The sequence below is a fragment of the Cuculus canorus genome, chromosome 1, assembly GCF_017976375.1.
Source record: "Cuculus canorus isolate bCucCan1 chromosome 1, bCucCan1.pri, whole genome shotgun sequence".
NCBI classification, from domain to species: domain Eukaryota; kingdom Metazoa; phylum Chordata; class Aves; order Cuculiformes; family Cuculidae; genus Cuculus; species Cuculus canorus.
In genome coordinates, this window is record NC_071401.1 from 80,811,403 (window position 1) to 80,832,498 (window position 21,096).

The 21,096-nt window shown below is 37.2% G+C and overlaps 1 protein-coding gene across 4 annotated transcripts in view; it reads left to right on the top strand.

Moving 5' to 3' along the window:
- CDKL5 (cyclin dependent kinase like 5) overlaps window positions 1-21,096 on the top strand; it is a 122,015-nt gene that overhangs the window by 50,334 nt on the left and 50,585 nt on the right. For all 4 annotated transcript variants that reach the window (XM_054071407.1, XM_054071427.1, XM_054071438.1 and 1 more), the window contains exon 4: window positions 18,444-18,489. In XM_054071407.1, coding sequence (XP_053927382.1) covers window positions 18,444-18,489 — 46 coding nt within the window. The remainder of the gene's footprint in view (window positions 1-18,443; window positions 18,490-21,096) is intronic.

Consider the following 21,096-nt stretch of genomic DNA (forward strand, 5'->3'; position numbering starts at 1 on the left):
ACTGGAAGGTCGCTATCAGGTCTCCTCTGAGCTTTCTCTTCTCCAGGCTGAACAAGGCCAACAGTCTCAACCTGTCCTCATAGGGAAGGTGCTCCAGCTCTCTGAGCATTTTGTAGCCCTCCTCTGGACCCGTTCTAAGAGTTCCATATCCTTCTTATGTTGAGGATTCCAGAACTGGACACAGTATTCCAGATGAGGTCTCACAAGAGAGGAATAAAGGGGCAGAATCACTTGACCTGCTGGGCATGCTTCTTTTCATGCAGCCCAGGATACGTTTGGCCTTCTGGACTGCGAGCGCACATTGCCAGCTCATGTCAAGCTTCTCTTCGACCAGCACCCCCAAGTCTTACTCTGCAGCGCTAATCAATCACTGCTAATCAATTGTGGTTTGGGTCTGCGGCAAGATTTTTATTTTTAGTCATGGCTGAGGGTAAATCTTTTTGCAGCTTACCATTTTCTTTCAGTAATGGCAGCTTACCTGTGGAGGATTATTGTACTTAATGCTGTTGTTCTTTAGGCTAAAGCAGTAGCTCACTGGTGTGTTTTTGTGCTGAAACTTGTGTGAAATACATGCAGTGAACATGAGACCTGTGTTGAGCCTCTGAAGTAAAAAGAGTGTGCTAGTAGCTGATGTTTGTAGTAGTCGGAGTTGAGATCTGTCTTGAGTATTATGTGAGGAAATAGAGCTATTGGGCAAGCTATAGTGCTGAAAATCATACCCGATTGCCTCAAGTTCACCTTTGGGCAATGCATAATCTTTCAAACTGCTTCCAGGACTCTGGTTTGAAATATTAGGTGTTATAGCGTCTCTTTCATGCACTTGCATACTCTATTTCTGTGGTGGTCCCTTGAGTTAGTGCAGTGGAAGGTGAGCATAGTCATCTCAGTTCCCTGTGACGGGGGAAACAATCAGCATTATATTAATACTTCTTAAGATGTCATTGATATCAATGAAGTCTGGTAATCTATTAAACTGGAAGATTCATATGTGTACTGTTATTGCTCCAAAGATCGGATAGTTGTGCAGATTGGAGGGTAGAAACTGAGTTGCTGAGATCCCACAGGTTGAGAGGACTACAGACTATTCTGTCTCTCTTTGCTTCCCACACCCAAGTTGGACTATAGTATTTTCTGTATCACAAAGTTGCTACCTTTTATTTCTTTTCCTCAAAGTCTTATTCCCAAGTTGCTTTCTGCATTTTTTGAGTTGTATCATAAGGTATCTCCTAATAAAAACCATTAAAGCACTAATGTTGAGGAAGCTATCCAACTCCAGAATTACTTACCCACTCCAGGAGAAATAAATAAAAACAAAATTATATCTGTTTGATGTTGTCCCCATTTCCTAGAGGTCTGAGTCATGGGATTAACCAAAATAAACATTTGTTTTTCACACTTTTAAGGCTATATAGGATGAAAGGATAAAGTAAGGTAGTCCAGGACTCTTTTTGATTGCTTTTGCTGCGTTATGCAGTCTTCTGTCCACTCCTTCTGTTACAGATTGGTAAGGTATGCTCTATTTCAAGGAGTTTTAATATTATTTTCTTTATGAACTCTTGCTGTCTTTTCCCGCCACATATAATGATTTCTTTAAGAAGACATGGCAAGGTTGTACAAAGCAAGTATGAAAATAAGTGTATTAAATTTAATGTTTTTCGTTATTCACGTTGGTCAGACCAATGGAATGGTGCTGCTTTGCCTGCAGTTGTGCTGTTTCCCTTCGAGTTGTTTATGACAATCCAGTCTACCGTATGAAAGGTCCCTTGTATGATACTGTATACCGTTACCTCCTCCTTTGTGCTTGTCATGTTATGAACCCTGCTCAAATGTGGGTGGTATTCCGTATTCAAAATTGGTGTCCCTCCTTCCTCCCCCAAAGGCTAATTTAGAAATAGAAGGTGCACGGGAAGGAAGAGAGTGTGCTTTCAGAGGGGAGAAACTAACTTGGTGTGGAAGGGGATGCTAAGATATTTTTTCAGGTGTGTTGAATTTAAAGCAGTACAATGTGAGGGTGTTACTCTTAGCACATAAATTGGGATGGAAGCCATTCTAACATTGGTTAATAGAATTTCATGCAGCACAAAGCTGGGATAGAGAGAGACTTGATGCTGCAGAAGATCTTTGAAACAAACCGAGAGAAACAGGTGCACACTGTTATACTCTGGTAATGCAGGTAATATAAGGAGGCATAGGAGCCCGAGTTAAAAATAGCAGGAGTGGTTCATCTTACCTTGGGAAGGATATGCGGAATGTACTACTGATGGGTTTCAATTTAAATTAAGTCTAAGATAAGTAATTTGTTACAGTCACAGTATCTCAGTATTTCTTTTAGTCACACAGCTTCTTGCAGTTCGTCACACTAGTGGCTCTAGATTAACCAGACATCTGTAGCACTTATTCCTTTATTTCTTAAAGAAACTGCATGCCTTTCTGATAGTCTTTTTACAAAATACATTGCTTGAATTCTTGCTATGGGGCTGATTTGGCAAAGTGAAAGGTTGCTGCTTATGTTGCAAATAACACCTTTTCCTTGGAATATTGCCAAATAATTAACATGTTCCTTAGTAGTTACTGCATACTCCCATCTGCAAATGGATTATATATCATTACACTTGTATTAATATGGGAATCATATTCAGACCTGCAGCAGTGTGTTCTGTGGCTGCCCCTAATGGCTCTTAATTGCAAACAGCTTGTAGTGCTGTATCTCATTCTAGTGCACTTGTAAATGAATTCTTATTTTTAAATGTAGATGTGAGGAGCACACAAAACAAGGCTATTCATACAACTTATTCTTTCATGCAAAAAGTTAAAAATGTTATGCTGAGAATTAAAGTTTAAGAACCTGACTACAGGTTCTTGGAAGCAGCAGAATAAATGGAAATGGATGAGAATTTGAGACCTGATATAAGGTCTTGCATCATTAAGCAATTAGTGGTGCAGGCTAGGGAATTTCAGGGCCTTGGGCAGCCTCATTTAGTGGGATGTTCCTGACCATGGCAGAGGGGTTTGAACTAGATGATCTTTAAGGTCCCTTCCAGCCCTAACTAGCCCTTCTAGCCCCTATGATTCTGTGAATTTATAGTTAATGCAAATTAATATATGGGAGAAGGAACAACATATGGCTAATTATAGAACTGCATCTGTAGTAGCATGAACTTGCTTGAATACTTGATGCAGTTTAGTCTCGTCATCAAATTGCAAATTACTATGACACATAATTGATACAAGAAAATTGTATTTCTAAATTTTAGGCTCCATTTTCCTGCAACGGATTCTTGTGGACTACTGGAATTTTTGTAGGACATGTGAGCAGCTCTAAGAGCACTAGGTTGATCAGTGATCTCTGGACATGATGTATTTAAATGAAGACCAGTAAAAAAAACAACCAAACAAAAAAGATAGTTCAGTTTTTGAGATGATCTTTAATGTAGATTATTGAATGTGAAAATGGATCTGGATCACCCAGCTGGCCTTCAAAATTATTTGTGGAAGCAGAGTTGATCTAAAATGTTACTACACTAAAGTGTCTTGAATGTATCAATTACATAAACTTATTTTCTTAATTGTTTTTGTCACTTTAAAGCCTTTTTTTTTTCCTAGGTTAAGAGTCTTGGGAAAGAAACATTTGACAGCGTAGGTGAAACATTGATAACAATAGTAAAAACTTAAACAGCATTCCCCTTTATCTAAAAGCTATAGGTGTTCTTGGCATGCTTACTTTTTCATCAGTGAGGATTACAGTGTTGTTTTTAAAATATTTACTTTAGAAACGCCCTTCTGAAAATCTGGAAAACTTTCAGGAATTTTTATTCAGAAAGAACAGAAAGATATAACTTCTCAAGTGTAGCAGTACTTCTCATTCAGAGCCTGAGTAACAATAAAAGGGGGAGAAAAGGAAAGTAGTTTCCACTTACAACATTATAAAATTTTATGCAGAGAACTTAGTCGCGCTAAAGGTATGTGGTGTTTGATCTCAGCAAAAAGCCTAAGGGACTAGACAAGACTGGCATCAGATCATGATGATCAAGAAATTTTGGAAACAATAAGAGGCCAGACAGAGTTCTAAGCACAGAGACTGCTCTGTTAAGACTGCGTAGTACCCAGTGTTTCTTCTACTTATAGCAACTATTACAGGTTTGCACAGAACTTATATCCCTTATACATTACTGTTCTGAAACTCTCCAGAACACATGCTTCTGTTTTGCTTATTTAACTGCACCTGGACAATAAAGCTCACTGAGTCTGCTCCTTGCTTTGGATATAGTCCATTTGCATCCTAGCTTCTCCTGTTCTAGAGATCACCTATGTAAGCTTCTTCTAGTTTAATAAGGAAACCAGAACACCCTCCGGATTTACAAATATCTGAATTTTTATTATGTTATCATGAATTATTCTAGCTTACATTTGTAAATTAGACCAATCTTCATTCAAGTCCCTTTTAAATCCTAACTCCTTAAAACAAAATGCTTTAACTCTGCACGTTATGAAAAATCACCTGCTTTACGGACTTCTATTTTAATTTTTTCAGATGCGCAGCAAAGTGAGAATTTGTTCTTTATAGCAAAGGTAACTCTTTGTTGGAAACATACCAAGATTACTCTCCTGTTTATAGTTGCTTGCACCTTAAAAACTTCGATAAAGCATCTTCTATTTCTTCCTCCATGTGAATACTAATTTCTGTAGAGTACTGTGGTATAGAAAGATTAGCATAACAAAGTTCAATGTGTATCTTTTGGAAGGGGAAGGTGAATATTTACAGGATCGTGATGATTGTGCCTACTGACACCTGTTCTTTCATTCACTCATGCCCGCCCCGGTATAGAAAGGGTGATGTGCCCATATGGGCAGTATCTCCAATGTGCAAGAGAGATGTAGCTGTCAAGTCCCTTCTACTTCTCTACAGTTCCTCTTGGTGGTGACGACAAACTAGTTCTTTAATTCTCAGGTCTTTTGTATATTGTTTGTGTTTAGAAGTTCTCCATTATTATGGAACAGTCATAAGCAAGACTGAGGCTAGCTTTAGCTTCTGTGAATCTTAGGCCAGTTATATGTTTTTCCGTGTTTGGAATTTGTTTTTGAAATGTGTCTGTAATCTGTTTCCCCGGTGTGTGAGCAAGAGAAAGGCTAGTATACGTTGCAACCGTGTTGCTGTCTTCCTGTTATTAGGATGCAGGTTCTGCTTGTGTCTCAGCTGTGTAGCAACCTTCTGGGTTTGTCATAATGTGTTTCTCAGTTTTGCTATTGGAGCAACAACCTGGGAACAGTTTATCAATAAAAAATATTCTCAAAACTTTGTTGAGCAGTTTCTTCTTGTGCTTCTGTGTGTTTGTGTACATACTGTCTCAATGCCTCACTCAGTATCCTATTCATACTTGCCCTGATCTGTTACATACTTCAGCACAAACAAGATGCATAAATGCTTATGTGCTCTAAAAAATTTGTTACTCTGTTTTCTGTTTGTAGTTTAGAATTGTGCCCTTATTAAACAACTGAGTATCAGTGGACCATAAAATGCTTTGAGAGAGACAGTTTAGTTTGGTTGCTGCTATATCTCCTAGTCTTTCAGTCTACAAGCAGTTATGATATTGAAGTTTTTCCCAAATGTGTGTTATGAAGCATTTTTGCACACAGCTCTAATAAGAGATTACCACAGATTCCAGTATCCTGAAAATTAATTGTGAAGCAGTTTTCTTAGACTTAACTTTGGCTGAACAAGGTTGCTATCATTATCAATTTTCCTTTTGGGGTTTTTTGTTTTTTTTGTTTTTTTAATTGTGAAGCTTTAGGTATAAAAACAGAGGTAGGTTACATTTTGACATTTATGAATGTATTCATGCAGTGAAGTGTGGAAAGATGAAGTTCTATAGGACCAAAAAAACTTGGTTGGCTGGTTACACCTACCTCTTCTTTTGACAATGCACATCTTGACCAGGAGGCAAGCTATCTTCTTGAAATCAATTAACATTTCCAACAGAGATGGAATAATGCAATGTTTATGTGCTGAAATATGTTACAGGCAATGCCATCTGCAGAGTAAAGCTGGCTAGCTGCTGCTTCTACAGAATTGAATCTCCTGTGACTGTTTCACTGAAAAAATTCACCCGCCTCCCCTCCACCCCTCCCCCCCAAAAAAAGTCATCAGCTAGTGAAAAATGGTGCTAAGAAATGTATGCAACATAGTAGCTGATGGAATTACAGCCTGGGCTCTGAACTGGCTCTAGTTGTCTTTTCTGCTTCTACTGCAATAAATGTTGCTGTAGTGCTAAGAAATCAAAACTCTTTGGGGGACAAAAAAGAATCTGTGGTAACTTCAGCAGTGACTTTAGGAAGACTTAAGAGCGGCCAGACAGCTGTTCCATAGACTCTCTCTCTGGGGGAAGGAAGACAAAAAGGGTGTGTGTGTGGTATTCCTGTTTAGAAATTCCAGGACATGGTGCCCTCTTCTTCCCTAGATCACATAAAATAGAGACTGCAGACCAGACCTCTCTGATGATGTTGGTATCAGAGAAGCAAATCAAGAGAGGTCAGCCTGTCTGTAATATTTCTTACTTTCTGTTCACTACAGTTCTTATGACGTTGATAGTTTTTCATTTGTATTACTGAAGATTAGCTTCTGTTGCTTGACCAACATCCTTTGAATTTCACATATGTACCTGTACAGAGCCAGGCACAAGTGTGTATGCACACATTTATTTAGTTAATGAGTTACAGCATGTGATCTCTTCTTGCCAGTTTTAGAAACTGATACTAGTCCTTTCTTTCTGTTTGCTCTTAGCAGATTTTTTTACATGCACTAGTAAGCACACTGTTATGCTGGTCCATTATTATATGATCATGTGGAAAACTGAACACTTGTACCTCAGTATGAAATACAAATGGCAGTAATTCTGTTGTTTTGTATGCTCTGGATGAATACTCTGATAAATCTTTAACAAAAATCTGAGTAAAAAACTTCAGAAGTAAAGGCTAATGGTTATATTTTCTCAGTTTTTACTCATCTCTTCATCTGAAGATCATTTTTCAGGAACTTTCTGAAAAATTCTCATTGCTAAAGCATCTTGTGCTGTTTTCCTAAACATATTTGTGTGGAGGAAGGTAATCTCTTACCGTTTTGAGCTACTGAAAGAAAAAAGTTAAAATGAAGTGTCTGTTTAATTTTGATTACTCTAGTTCCACAGTAAAGAAGTCTCAGAATTTCTCAACAGGACAACATGCCTTTTCTGAAAATATCTGGCTAGGAATCAAACTATGAGGGCATAGTTTCTTCTCTTCCCACAGGTTTATTCTTTGCAACAAAAGTAAGGGAATAATTAGGTCCAGGGATCTTTTGTCTGTGGATTTATTTGGTGGTTTTCCTCTTGATTTTTGCGTTAGGGTAGGTTAACAATTAACATTCTGCAAGGCCACCTTTTCTTTTTGGAAGAGATGGCAATAGTTGACTATTCACTGTGCTACCTGAATGGAACCTATGTGAGGAGACAAGTTGATTTTTCTTTTTTTTAAATGAGGATTTTGACTAGATTTAGAGTAATTAATGATTCATTTGTTAATTTCTTTTGTATTACTCATCACATCCAGAGCTTTGGCTGTATAATCTTCTGTTGTGATGTCATTTAAAAAAAGAAAGTGTCACATGCGAAATCATGTTATTATGAAACCAAGTCAGGTTTAGTACATTTGAACACAAACATGAGTCAACAAACTGCTGCTAGAGCTATTGTTTACACTCTGTACCAGCAGAAGGCTTGCTACTCTAGCAGCTTACAAAGGACAGAAGGCAACCTTCCTCCAAAGAAACTTAGGGGTTTTTTGGTATCTGTATGTGGTTTAGACTAAGTACTACAGTGAGGCTCCAAGCTTACTTGTAGAGCTTTAGCTTTTGGATTTTTGCAATAATCTTAAATGTTTTTTATCCCCTTAATCAAATCTGAAGTAACAATGCCATTAAATATTAATGAGAAATTTTACTAAATAAAATATTGGAAACCATATTCCATACAGAATTCTCAAAATCTTCTGATTGTTACTTTTTCTTTCATTTCAGTTGAAATGAATCTTTATCGTGCCTTGGATTGGAAAGAAATACAGTTCTAGGAGATCAACATATAAATCTATATTTTTCTTATGACAGCCTCTCATGCAAACCCTTGTGCTCTTACTCAATGATCTTAACCCAAAACATTCTCCTGGAAGCTTAACATAAGGAAAGGAGTTGCTTCTGATGGGCCGTTCTTTGCAAGTTATTTAAGGCTTTGTTGATCTCAGGTAGTACCTTCAATTATACCAGGAAAAGGAAATGCAAATATCATAGCAGAGTTATTTATAGTTTCATGAAGATACTCGTCAGAGAACATGTACTTTATTCTCTGATGTGCAGATTAAAGAAGGATAAGCTTCAGAAATTCTGGTCTTACTGCTAGCTATGCCAGATTGCTTTGTGGGATGTGAGAATCGATGCTGCACGGTTACATTGGCAATAGAGAGACTCTTACTTCGGGAATACTTTATTTGTGTTTCTGGCATGTGTATTACAAACAATTTAGTGGACAGTAATGATTTTAATGTAACAATGTAACTCAAAAAACACTGATACAGGGAGGGTAATATTTCTGAAGTTACTAGTAGTTGAGCACTGTTTCTGAAAGGTACCTGAAAAATGCATGAATTCGTAGAAGTTAGCATGTGTGTGAAAAAATAAGACATAGAGACAGAAGGGTTTTAAAGTCAAGTAACTTGGATGGAATGAATCTCACCTAATGTTTCAGCACCTATGTCTTGCGTAACCACTCTCCCTAGTTTATAGAAATTGAGAGTCCGACATCCAAAAAGTATCTGGAAATTGTTAAAATCTGTTATCTCCTGGCCAAATCATCCCTCCCTCCCCTGCTTTTACTAGCTGTGGGGAAAGCCTTTTCAGTGCACATTTTTCAGCCTTTTCAGGATATATAACTCACCTCGCTAAAGCGACAAGAAATGGACTCTACCTTAGGAACTATTTGAGTTTTTCGGTAGATTTATTGATTCTTTTTAAACCCAGAATATACTTATTCTCAGTTTAAATTTAGCTTTGGAGATATCTGTTTCTATTTTAGACCTGGAGAAGGGCTTCAGGTTTTTCGCCTGAACCAGTAGTTCTAATAAAAGAATGCTCAAATACAGTCTTGCTTATATATGTACTCTGATAAACTTACTTTTTTGCACATAATTTTCTAGACTTTTTAAATACAAAATTCATCACATAAACCATATGGATACCCACGCAGTTGTCACACAGCTGTCAGCTCCTAGTATTTGAGATGGTGTAGCTAGTAACCTGTTGCCTTCATCCCCCATGCATACCAGAGCTCAGTGGAATGATACTCATATGTGGGTTTAGTGAGTTTGCAGCTATTTCTGAATTCTCACTGTTCCTTTGCTTTCAGTAAAATTTTAAATGTTCACAGATTCATTTTCTTCTTTGTTATGCTGGCTTTAATGCTTACTTGTGAACCCAGGTGCCTTATCCCGTTGTTCTTCTTCCAATCTATTTTAGGCCTGCATTTTTCTGCATTCTTTTCGTAGTCTCTTTAGTCTGTATGCTTCCTGGCTGTCAGCTCTTCATTCTGTATTTTTTTTTAATCCCGTCTCCCCATGTATTGTTTCCAGTCTTTTGGGACAACTTGGTGAGATCAAGACACTGTTTTGTCTTCCCCTTTACGCAAGAAGTATTCATACGGCACGTTTGGACAAACTTTCACAGTGAACCTAAATTCTGCATGATGTCTTTTTTTTCCCCTAGCTCAAAAGTGCAACTGTGTGCAAGATCTAAAAGTGGGATGCGTTAGATAGTCTTATCTGTACAGGCAATTTTTATTGGGGTAGTTTTTTTAATCTTTCTGCAACTTGTGTGATGTTTAGACTATTTTTTTCTTCTTTTTGAAATGTAAGAGAAAATATACCAATCTATTCATGAGTCTTTGGATGCTGCAGAAACTGCTCAAAATAAGTCTACAAACTGTCTTTCTTAAATTAGCTACAAAGCTGAAATTTCATCTGTAGAAATGCTTTTTCTATGAAGACTTGGCTGTTGTTCCTTCTTCATCAATTAGTAATAATGGAAGTCTTCTTTGGGTGCAGGTTACTTTATTTCCTCATGTGTGTTCTGCTTATCAAGGTAGTTAACTTACCACGCAACTTGTGTAGAAGCAGCCTTCCTGTCTCTCTGACCTCTGCCACAGTGATAAGTAAAACCAGTTTGATTTTGAGGTACGAATCTTGCCTGCTATCTTTTTTTTTTTTCAGGCAGTTTGGATTGAATTTAATCCTTAATGCTACTCTATGAAGAGAAAATCTCTAAAAGGAATGCATTTTTAAATGCTTGGCAGAAGGAGAATGGTGATTTTCTTAAGAGAGAAGAATTTTTGCTTTATTGCCCAGAGAATGCACTGTCTGTATAATCCTAGAGAAGAAAAAACTTTCTTTCTCTGAAAACCTGAATGTAGAGACTTTGAGAAGAAATGAAGGTGTCCACTGAAATCCAGGTCAATATACAGGCTGGAAAAAAACCCAAACTTGAAAAAAAATAGCTAAATTGAAAGGCATAGGGAAGTGCATTGATGTAGGATTCTGTAGAGCATCCATTGGGCTGGTAAGGAAAGAGTCAGAAGTGAGAATAACTGATTAAAAAAAAAAAAACAAAAAAAACCAAAAACCAGTCCACAAACAAAAAAACTATTGTAATGCTAAAACAATTAAAAAAATAATTAGGACAAGAAAATAGTAACAACTTGCCTTAGAATTTTGTGAAGTGTGGCAGGCAGTGTATTGACAGCAGAGCCAGATAAGTCTGAGGTGCTTAGCACCTTCTTTACTTCAGTCTTCACCAACAAAGTCTTCCAGGTCTATATGCTTAGTGAAGGGGTTGAGGAAGAAGGTGAATTACCAGCAGTGAGTGAGAATTGGGTTAGGAATTACTCAATAAAACAGTTTAATGAGACCGGACAGGGAGCAGTCAAAGGTACTGAGTCCTTGCAGCAGTACAGCTCTTGATTATCTTTGAAAGGTTGTGGAGGCAAGGAGAGGTACTTGATAAAAAGAGAAGAGATCAACATTTTTTTCTTCAAATTAAACAAAAAGAAATCTCTACTCCAACTGACTTTACCCACGACTGGGAAATCTAAATGTGATTTCCCCGCATTTCCCATACATGCTTAAGCTGAATATGTGCTTTGGTTTGATTTGCTTTTCGTATGCTTGTAGATCTGGAAAGATGACATGATTAAGATACAAATTTAGTTATATATATATACTCCTGTACAAGTGTCTAAACTTCCAGTATAGTCAATAGAAATGTAGTCAAGCAATAGAGGGAGGTTCGCTTCATGCTTCTTTGGGGATGAAAGGTGCACTTTAGTTACCTAAATATAAGCTCCTACTGCCATTGGTGACACTTGGTACGTTATACCTTATCTCTAGCTTTTCCTCTGGGAAGTGCACATCTCTAAATCCTCTGTCATTTCTGCCAATACCTAGTGAGTATTGTAAAGACCTAGGGAATCTGAAACACTACAAGATGCCTTTGTTTCATGTCTTGAGTGACTGGTCAACTTAATGCTGTTCAGCTCTGCTTGTTTAAGTAGAAATTTGAACACCCAACTGACATGCAGATATCTGAATTTACGTGTCTTAATCTACAGCTGAATTCCACCTGAAGAGTTTTAGCCTCAGGAACCTGCTTTACAAGTCTGAATTTGATTCATAGTAGGTCTCGTTTTACAGATTAAAATAATGCCTGTCAGATTGTTGATAAGAAGAAAAACCACCAAAATTTAAAGTGTGAAAGCACTAGATAAAAAATAGATTGTATCAGTTGCAGAAGGAGAGATTACAAAATTAAAACTTGATGCTTAGCCAGTCACACTGGGACTATTTTGACACTTGAAGTTGGAATAATACTGAAGATTGACATTAATGCATGCTTAAAGCAAACACCACGCCACCAAAAAAAAAACCCAACTAAACAAACAAATAAACCCCCAAAGCAGTATTTTCCAATATATTCTACTGGCTCCTGGGTTATGAGTTGCCCAGGGAAAGAACATTACATTAGTAATAACAAGGAATTAAGAAATACTGTGTAATTATAAGCATCCTGCTTCCCTCTGCATTCATGGAGTCAGGAGTATCTTAAAAGAAACCATAAAGGTAATACAGGTTGCCTTCCTACTCTATCACTTTGTTATCACTTGTGTTCTGCATGTCAAGGTCATGGTATAAGAAGTAATCAAGTAATACCGGTATCTGCCCAATGCAATATTATGCTATTTATGAGTAGCCTTATTTTATTCCAAAATTGCATCACAGTTTCCAGACTTAAGAGGCAAAAATATCAAATTGGATTGGAAAAGGACTGAGTATGAAACTGAAATGACTATTATTGAGCTTTCAAGATCAGAAAAAAATTATAGCCATTTACCAAATTTGAGTTCTGTATCACATCTAGGATTGGAATTAACAGTACTGTCATATTTTAAAATCATAGATTAGTGCAACAATAGGATGAAATGAAGGCCAGATTATTAAAAAAAAATAAAAATTTGTACAGTAGTACTAGTTTACTGTGAAGAGCCAGAATAGCTGCATTTATAGTACTAAAAAGCTACTTTTTATTCCAGGTCCTTCTCATTACACTATTGTGCAAATTCTTGGGAACACATATTTACTTTTTTGTTTGGAGAAAATTGTGAATAAATGTGAAAACCCCATTTGGAACAATGGAAGTTACAGTGCTAACCACTATCGTCAGTCTAGTAGTTAGCAGAAATTACTGAGTAGGTTCATTTCCTTCAAGTGTTGTTTTCAGGGTGGTATTTTAGGGTTGTCAGGATTTTAAAACGCTAATGTTATAACCGTGGGTTAAAGAAACTGGTAATTCCCAAAGTTTTTGAAAAGCCAGACTTAGCATAATGTAAGAGAGGATGCACGGAGAATTTGCACAGAGCTAACTTCCGTCCAGAGGGATGGGACCCCTTAGGCTTCCTTGAGAGACTAAGGAAGTCACTTCTTCCATTTAAGCAGAGAGGAGCAAGAGCACATTGACTTTAATCCTGCGCTGAATCACTCTGAGCACCTTTGCTGGTCATAGATGAAGGTGGAAAGGACTAGCCTGCAAGGGTAATATGCATGTAACTTTTATGGAAGGTAGAGTGGGTGGGGTGCCATAAATTGGTAGATCTCAAGTTTCTGAAGAATACAAAATGCATACATTGTAATGCAGAATTCAGGTGTGTCTCCTAGTAACTGCTCAAAGGAGGGTCAGCTACGGCAAGTTGCTCCAAATCTTGTCCTAGCAGATTGTTAATCTCTCCAAGGCTATTCAGAATAGCCCCAAGGATGAGGGGCGTATAAGATTGGTTGAGAGATGCCTTCCAGCCCCAGCCATCCTGTGAGCCTGTAAACTTACTGCAGTCTGGAGAGTTTCTGCCACCTGCAGAGAGGGAGCCCTTTGGTCATTCTCAAGCCTGCTGCTGGAGGCTGGGGTAGTTCAAAGGGGAACCCCAGTCTGCAAGTATGTGGATACAGATGGGTCAGTCATTTAGCTTACAGATTCATCCAATAGTTGGTTGAGAAATTCTTGCGATTTATAATTCCCTTAAATTACACTTCATTTAAACCAGGTAAGTAGAATGGGTAATGCAAAGATTTACCCATAACATCTGAACAGACAACACAGTTGTTGCAAGCCTTTCTGAAAGACAGAGATAAAGAAATATGAAAAATTATGTCAATCTGCTTGCATTAAAAAAAAAAAAAAAAGGCTTTTCATCATTGCACAGACTTCCTGATATTTCCTACCAGAGTGGTTCAAGCTTTCTGTAGTTCTTCCTTCTATATTTCCTTAACTAGGAGACTGTGGACATTATCTTTGAAGTGGGTATGTGAGGTACATAGATCTTCGTTCTGCTAAGTGTTCTGCTGCACTTAGCTGGTTAGTAAATAATATTCTGCTTTCATGAAATATAAAATTGAGTTGTAGCAGTTCATTCTAGATGCTTCTGAAGCCATCTGTAACATATATGTGTTGGAAAAATTATAATAAATTTTCCAGTAAATAAAGGCCTTATGAAAACTCAGGTATACTGTTCCATCATTATTTACCAGAGGCTCTGTCTTTTTCTAAAAATAAACAGGACTTTGGGATTAGGAGGTAATTTCCTGAAAGTTCTCCTGTGCTAGGAATGATTTTTCATAGTTGTTTTTTTCAGTTGTGGTGGTGTGGGTTTTTTTTAATACTGAAAAATAGGAGAATCGGAGTTTTCTCAATGGAGAAATACAAGGTAAAAACAGCGAAACACTTCTTGAGGGAAATTTCCATAAATATTTTAGGTGTAGAAGAATACACAGTGCTATGGTTTCTACTTCCCAGTGTCAAACAGTTTGAAAGAAGAAATTGAATCCGTCACCTGGCACATCTCTCTGGTCTATGGAAACTATTCTAATATTGCAAAATTACCAGCACCTAATATTAGAAGTCTAGAGAAGATGGGAAGCTGTGTTCTCATCTGTTAGCAATGTCCAAATGTAGAGCGTTTTAAGGCAGAATGCAAATGGAGTCAGGACAGTGTCTGGGCAGTGTGTTAAGGACCTGATTTACATGCAGGTAACGATGCCTTTTACTTCTCAGAACTTGCATTGTGAGGTAGCTTGGCCTAAGTTTAATGACTTTTATCACGACAAACGTTACATTTATGATACATTGATCAATATGGATTAAAATGGTGATGTTTTATCTTCGTGTTTTGAGAGTAACTTTGAAAAATGAATTTGCTGGTTTTAAAAAAGCTTCGTTTTAAGTCACTCATTAAAAAGATAAATCCTTTACTGTCATGTAATGGTTTCATGAGCTTCTGTTGCCTCTCTGGTGATTGTTTAATGTTCTGTGATTTTTTTCTGGAATCAAGATTATTGAAAGATCTGTCCTAAATGCTTTAATACTGAATAATGTAATCATGCTTATGCAAGTCAAACCGTACTACTTTGTTCAGAAAAGATATTAGCTGTGAGATGTGTTTGGCAGATTTTTTTTTTGATTTTTTTTGTTGTTGCTATTGTGATAATCTAAATTATGTGAATGTAATTATGAATCAGTGAGGATCAGATCACAGTTTCCTTCCTGCTTCTAGATTATTTTTATAAAATGTAAATATTGGCTATGAGTAGAGAATGCAATTGATTTCACTTTTCCTAGCAGAAGTCAGGCATACTTTTATCTTTGAGCATTATACCCTTCTACTTGCACAAATGGAAAACAAGTGCCAATCACAGGACATGCAATATCCTATCTTAAGATGCCACTTGATATATTGCCATAAAACTGTGATGCAGTGTACTAGATATTGCAGGAGAACCACCATCTAAGTAAAGGCAGCAATATGCTGTTTCTCCATGGCATGTGCTCAGTATTGAATATCAGTATCTCTAGTCACATTTGTTGATTTTTATGAACACTTATTCTTTTGATTGCTTAAAAATTCCATGCTTGAGAAATTCTTTTAAGCATATCGAGTCAGGAAGTAAAATTATAGCTGAATGATGTAACTCTCTGAGTGACATAATCTTACCTATTTTTTAAGAACCTTTTTCTGTGCTTATGCCTTGTGTCAAATTTTCTAGGATGAGGTCCTCCAAGAAGCCTAGACACGAATGTCTCTGCTTAGGGATGAACAAACTGTTAGTAGTGCAGCACCTCAAAGCACCTGTTGTCTAGTCTCATTTTGATGTTTTTTCACTTCAGGTTATTTAAATATATTATTTGTTGGGATAGAGAAGATGTCATCTGTAAGTTCTTGGTTGCTTAATTACAATACCATTAATTAGTAATTAAAAAATAAGGTGATAAAGCTTTTCAAATGAACAGTTCTTAAATATATTTTGAACTGTTTGGGTAACTTTCTTCCCACTGTGTGTTGCTATTATGTGCTAGTTCTTCGTATCGCCACACTTGTTCTAAGTACTGGGAATAGTCAAAATCCCACAGGCTATTTGATAACATCTCTTACATCACTCTTTGCAAGACTGTGACCCAAGAATTTTTAAAACTTAATTTCCAAAATAATCAAATTAACTGTACATATCAGGGACAGTAGCATATAGCAGAGAAGCCACATGGACTAGATTCCTTGAATGATGCAGAATTGTTTTCTGAGTGAGGCAACAGCTTTTAACTTCCACAGTTTTTTTCAGTGTACTTAGTCATTGCTTCAAGAATAAAAGAACAGCCAGTCAATGGTTGCTGAATTTTTTCCTTTCCTTCATGTGAAATGGATAAATTTGGCTCATCTGCAAAGTGATGTATGCATACTGTCTAAATGTAGGCATGTTTCAGTCAGCAGAGGCTTTTTAGGGCAATTAGTGTTCCTTTTCTGCAAAACCTTTCAGAGGCTTAATTTGCCAGAGCACCTAACAGTGGATACCAGAAGTCAAATAAGCTATGTTTACTTACACTCTTATCAGCATTCCTTCATAGTGCTAGTAACTGTTACTATTATTACTATAATTAGAGGTATTAAATACAACAATGCTGAAACTTAGTAATAATATAATTAGTAAAATAGTCTGTTCAGTTTAGTTTAGATGGGTCAGTTTGTAAGCTTCCTGAAATAAAAATATTTAGGGACTGAATTTGACATAGAATTATAGAATCACTAGGTTGGAAAAGACCTTTGAGATCATTGAGTCCGATGGTTCCTGTCCACTACTAAGTCATGTCCCTAAGTGATAGATAAGCCTTTCAGAATCACTCTGAACCTGAAATGTGGATTATGTCCTCCATTCTGTCATCCTTTTCTTTGCTGTTCTGTAAATTGGTTGAGCAAAGGGTAGTGCTTGGACCTTCACAGTATTTCAGCTGAATTTATGTAATTTATCAGCCTTAAGATTAGACCAGTATACATGAGGGGTAGGTTTCAGTACCCGAAAAGCAATGCAAGTTCTCTCTAAGATTTAGTAGCATGTGCTGCTCTGCTGAACTGATGTTCTTCGGTGGCAGGTAGGTATAGCTTGGTCACTTAAATCAATACACAACATAATGCTTCCAAGCTTTTTGGACAGGTATTACAAATGGTGATCAAAGTATATATAATTTTTAAGCATGAAAATTAGACACACACACATATATATATATGTGTGTATTCTTATGTTTGTTTGCAAGCTCATTTTTATTAAAAATATTATTGACCTTCTTTTAAAGGCCTTAAAAGGCATTAATTACAGTAGTCTTTCCAGATGCTTTTATTTTAAATGGGATCAGGTGTTTTACAGGTTCATGTGTTATGACCACTCGAAGTGAAAAATGGAGTAAATGTTTCTGTTATTCATTTGGTTATGGACACATCTTCAGGTATTCCAAAAGGGCTTCACACTTTTATTGCAGTTCTCCAATCTGCCTTTGTATGCAATTTAAATAGTGGGACGTCAGGGGTTTTATGAAACTGTGATGTTCGGAATAGGTGTGTAAGCTAGATCTAGCTCACCAGGTAACCCAGGTAGCCTATTGCCTGTCTGCTCACACATCCTTATTCTGTGACTTCAAAGCTCCTTCTCCACCACAATATGAAAATGCAGGTGCTGCGTCATTATATGAACATACCTGCACTAGTCATGTCATGCTGTCTATGTTTGGGCTGTGTGATGAACGAGTTCCTGCCTACACAAGAGAAATTTTCATTTAAGAGAAAAATGTGACCTATTTTTGCTAAACCATGATACTTATGATGAGCAGGTTTGGTGAGAACAGAGAATAATAGAGGAATGCAAAGGTAGGGAGGCATTAAGAAGTTGTCACCTATGACCATATAGTAAGCACAGGTTAACACTTTCAAATGCAATTAGTGATTCTAATTTTGGATAGGCTTGCCTTAAGATGACAACTTGTTTTTAAGGAAGGAAAGAGAATTTATCTTCCTAAAATCAGGTTCTTTTGGAGTATTTGAACTTTGAAACCCAAAACCTTGTGGTAACCAAAATTACAGGTCTCATTGTAAGCCTTGCCCACATGCTAGTACAGTATTTTCATTTCAGCTTACTAAGACAAGTACCCACACTCATACTTTGGTCAGATAAAAAATTGTTTGGTATTCAGAAAAACTAAGCAACAAGAGTCACCGAAGCAACTCTTCTGAAATCTTAATTGATATCTGGTACAAGGTATTTAAATATGATTTTTTTTCATTTAACTCCGTTTTATCATACTGAGATTCCTCTTTGTGGCCTTCTTGCCACACATGTTTTTGTGTTGCATTTTGCCTGAAGTATTTACTGGATTTTTAATTAATTTTGGTTTGCGTTGTGAAATGTTTCTGACTGCTTTTTTGTTCCTTGTTTGACACTCAGAGGAAAAAAAAGAAAACAGAAAAATCACAACAGATCCTGTTCATTTCCTTTTTTTTGCTTTTCTCTTGCAGGAGACACATGAAATTGTGGCTATCAAGAAATTCAAAGACAGTGAAGGTAACCTTTGCTGCTGCATAATCTTTCATGTCTATAACTGCATTGTTTAACTCTCCAGTTAAAATAAGTATCATATCAATACATGATTTTAAAATGATGAGGATTTATTACTCTGAATATTCAAGGTACTTGATCCTTCATACCTGCTTAGGGACTGCATTGTAGACTTCAGCTAGCTAACTACTTTTCTTTCTTGGTTCACATGTCTTAATATGGCTCAGACTGTGGTGCCATACGTGATCTTGATTTCTATCACTTGGAGACTGGATGCGATCAGAACATAGCTTGCACAGTCTTTGGGCTTTATCACCCTTCATCTGTGGGAGGGGATCTAACTGTTCGGAGCACTTGAAGTGGTAAATGGACAAGGCAGAGAGAGGTCACTGAGCATTTCAGCGGTACAAAGTCAGGGACCTCTCAGGGATCCATGAGAGTATTTGAAGATGGTAGGCAGCAGCTCTGCCCTCTCTTCAGCAGGCTCCACTCTCCACAGGAAACTTGCTCTTTGGCCTCTTCTCTCAGCTCCCCAGTGTTGCTGAGTTTGCTGAGTAGGGGGAGAAGCCAACTGCCTGCAAGGCTTTACAGTGGCTGGCAGAGTGGGTGGCAGGATGCGGGACACATGGAAATTATTGCCAGTGCTGCACACGCCTGTTCCTCACTCAGCAATAATAAAACCAAAGATAGTGCAAGGCATGACGTACTCTCTGACCTGTGTTTGTTGGGGGACGGTGAATCCAAATATCCTATTACAGGCAAAACTGGCAGTCAACTGCAAAAGCAACTACCTTGTGTACATCAGAAGCTAGCCCTGGTCCCTGATGGGCTAGAGCAAACAGAAGGAGAAGCCATGGATGAAGTAATAAGAGAAGTCATCCCTGTCTGAGACAGTGCAGCTGTGATTTGCCATATATCAAGGCTCTAGCTAAAAGCTAACAATGTAGTTTGAAGAAACAGCAACCACTTTATTTTAGCAAACTTTTTTTTTGTTATTGTTTTAGGATTGCTGGTCGTTGATTACAAGGACTGTAATTTTCAGTCAGTTAGACATGGCAAAGTTTGATTTGTGTCTATTTTATGCCATGCAAACTCTTCATTTGTGGCTGATTTTGCCAGACACTTGAGGGATGCATTTGGTAAATCTTTAGCTCTGCTGTTGAGAAATATGTTTCAAGTTCCTGCTAAAAGAACGTGGGAGATCATTTCATTGTGGTGTCAATCTTGATCAGGTCATTAGAGTACCTAAGAATTATTTTTTGGAACTCATTATGGCTATTCAGTACAGATCCTAGGCAGTGAATCTCAGTATTATATCCTAAACAAGATTACTATATTAGCTTAGCTACTAAAAAAATAGAAACAAAAATGTAACAGTGCCATTAGGCCTGGCTTTCCAAGAGTACTAGTAATATCGGTTTACATGATTGATGGCTGCTGTTCAGGGTTGTAGCTAGTTGTTTATAAGTTTCTGGAAATATGAGAGAAGTTTTTTTGATGGATTTGATATAGCTGATTTCACATCTGTATCAGTAATATGGTAGTACATTAGAAATCGGAATATACTGTAATTGTTTCTGTTGCCATTTTTGTTTCACTGATTTTTTTGCTGCTGTTTTTGACATATGCATGGTAAATGCGCTGGAGTGTTGCGCTATAGATGTAATTATGTAATCAAGCTGATGCAAACCAACACCAAGCGCTCAGTTTTAAAATGAAATTATTTAGATTGCTCTAAACTATATATTTTTTTAATCAAAACATTTGTGATGGTAGTATTTTGGTTTCTGTCCTGCTACATTTTTTTTCGCCTCTCTTCTGGTGATGATTATATTGCACGACCTGTGTTATTCTCTCTCTCCAGCAAACCTGTTTCTGCCTTTTGCTTGCTTGAAAAAACCAATTTCTCTTCCTTGTTTTTTTCTTTCTGCATCTCTGACCGTCTTTGTGGTACATGACCTGCAAATGTGATTTATCTTTGAACATATGCAGTCATATCCTATTTACTGTCCTTCTGTTGTGGATAACAGTTCCTAATCTCTTAAGGACCTTACTTCTACATGTACCTGGGCAAATTTACTAAATCAATGGTTTTCTTTTTACTAAATGAAAAATAAAACCTAATATAATGTGATGTACTTGATGTTTTGTTGGTAGTATCCTCTAGAATCCAGTCAGTTCAAGACACCTTGATCATAAGCAGTGTACAGAGTTTTAGTAAAATACTCCTCCTTTCTTCATCAACTTTCAGGCAATTAAATTGCCAAAACAACAGTTAAATGTCTTGAGTCCTCGAATCGGATTCAAGGCTTTGTTGAATCACTACTGACTCTACTGCCCTCTGTGGTGGCTATACCAGTCTGCTTTGTTGCACGTCCATTGAATGCCTTGGGGGGGAAACTTACAGGTCTTAAGAGATCTGTGCTTGAGTTTAAAATTTCTCATGGCTTTGGGAGAATAAAATGATTTTAGAATCAAATAGATTTATCTAACATTGTTCAAACATGAGGTTTGCATTCCAGTCTTTCTGCTGAAGACATATTAACCTTTCCAGTGCTTTATGCATGTAACTTGTGTTTGTGGGGTGGAAGATGGGTCTGTACACATGCATAC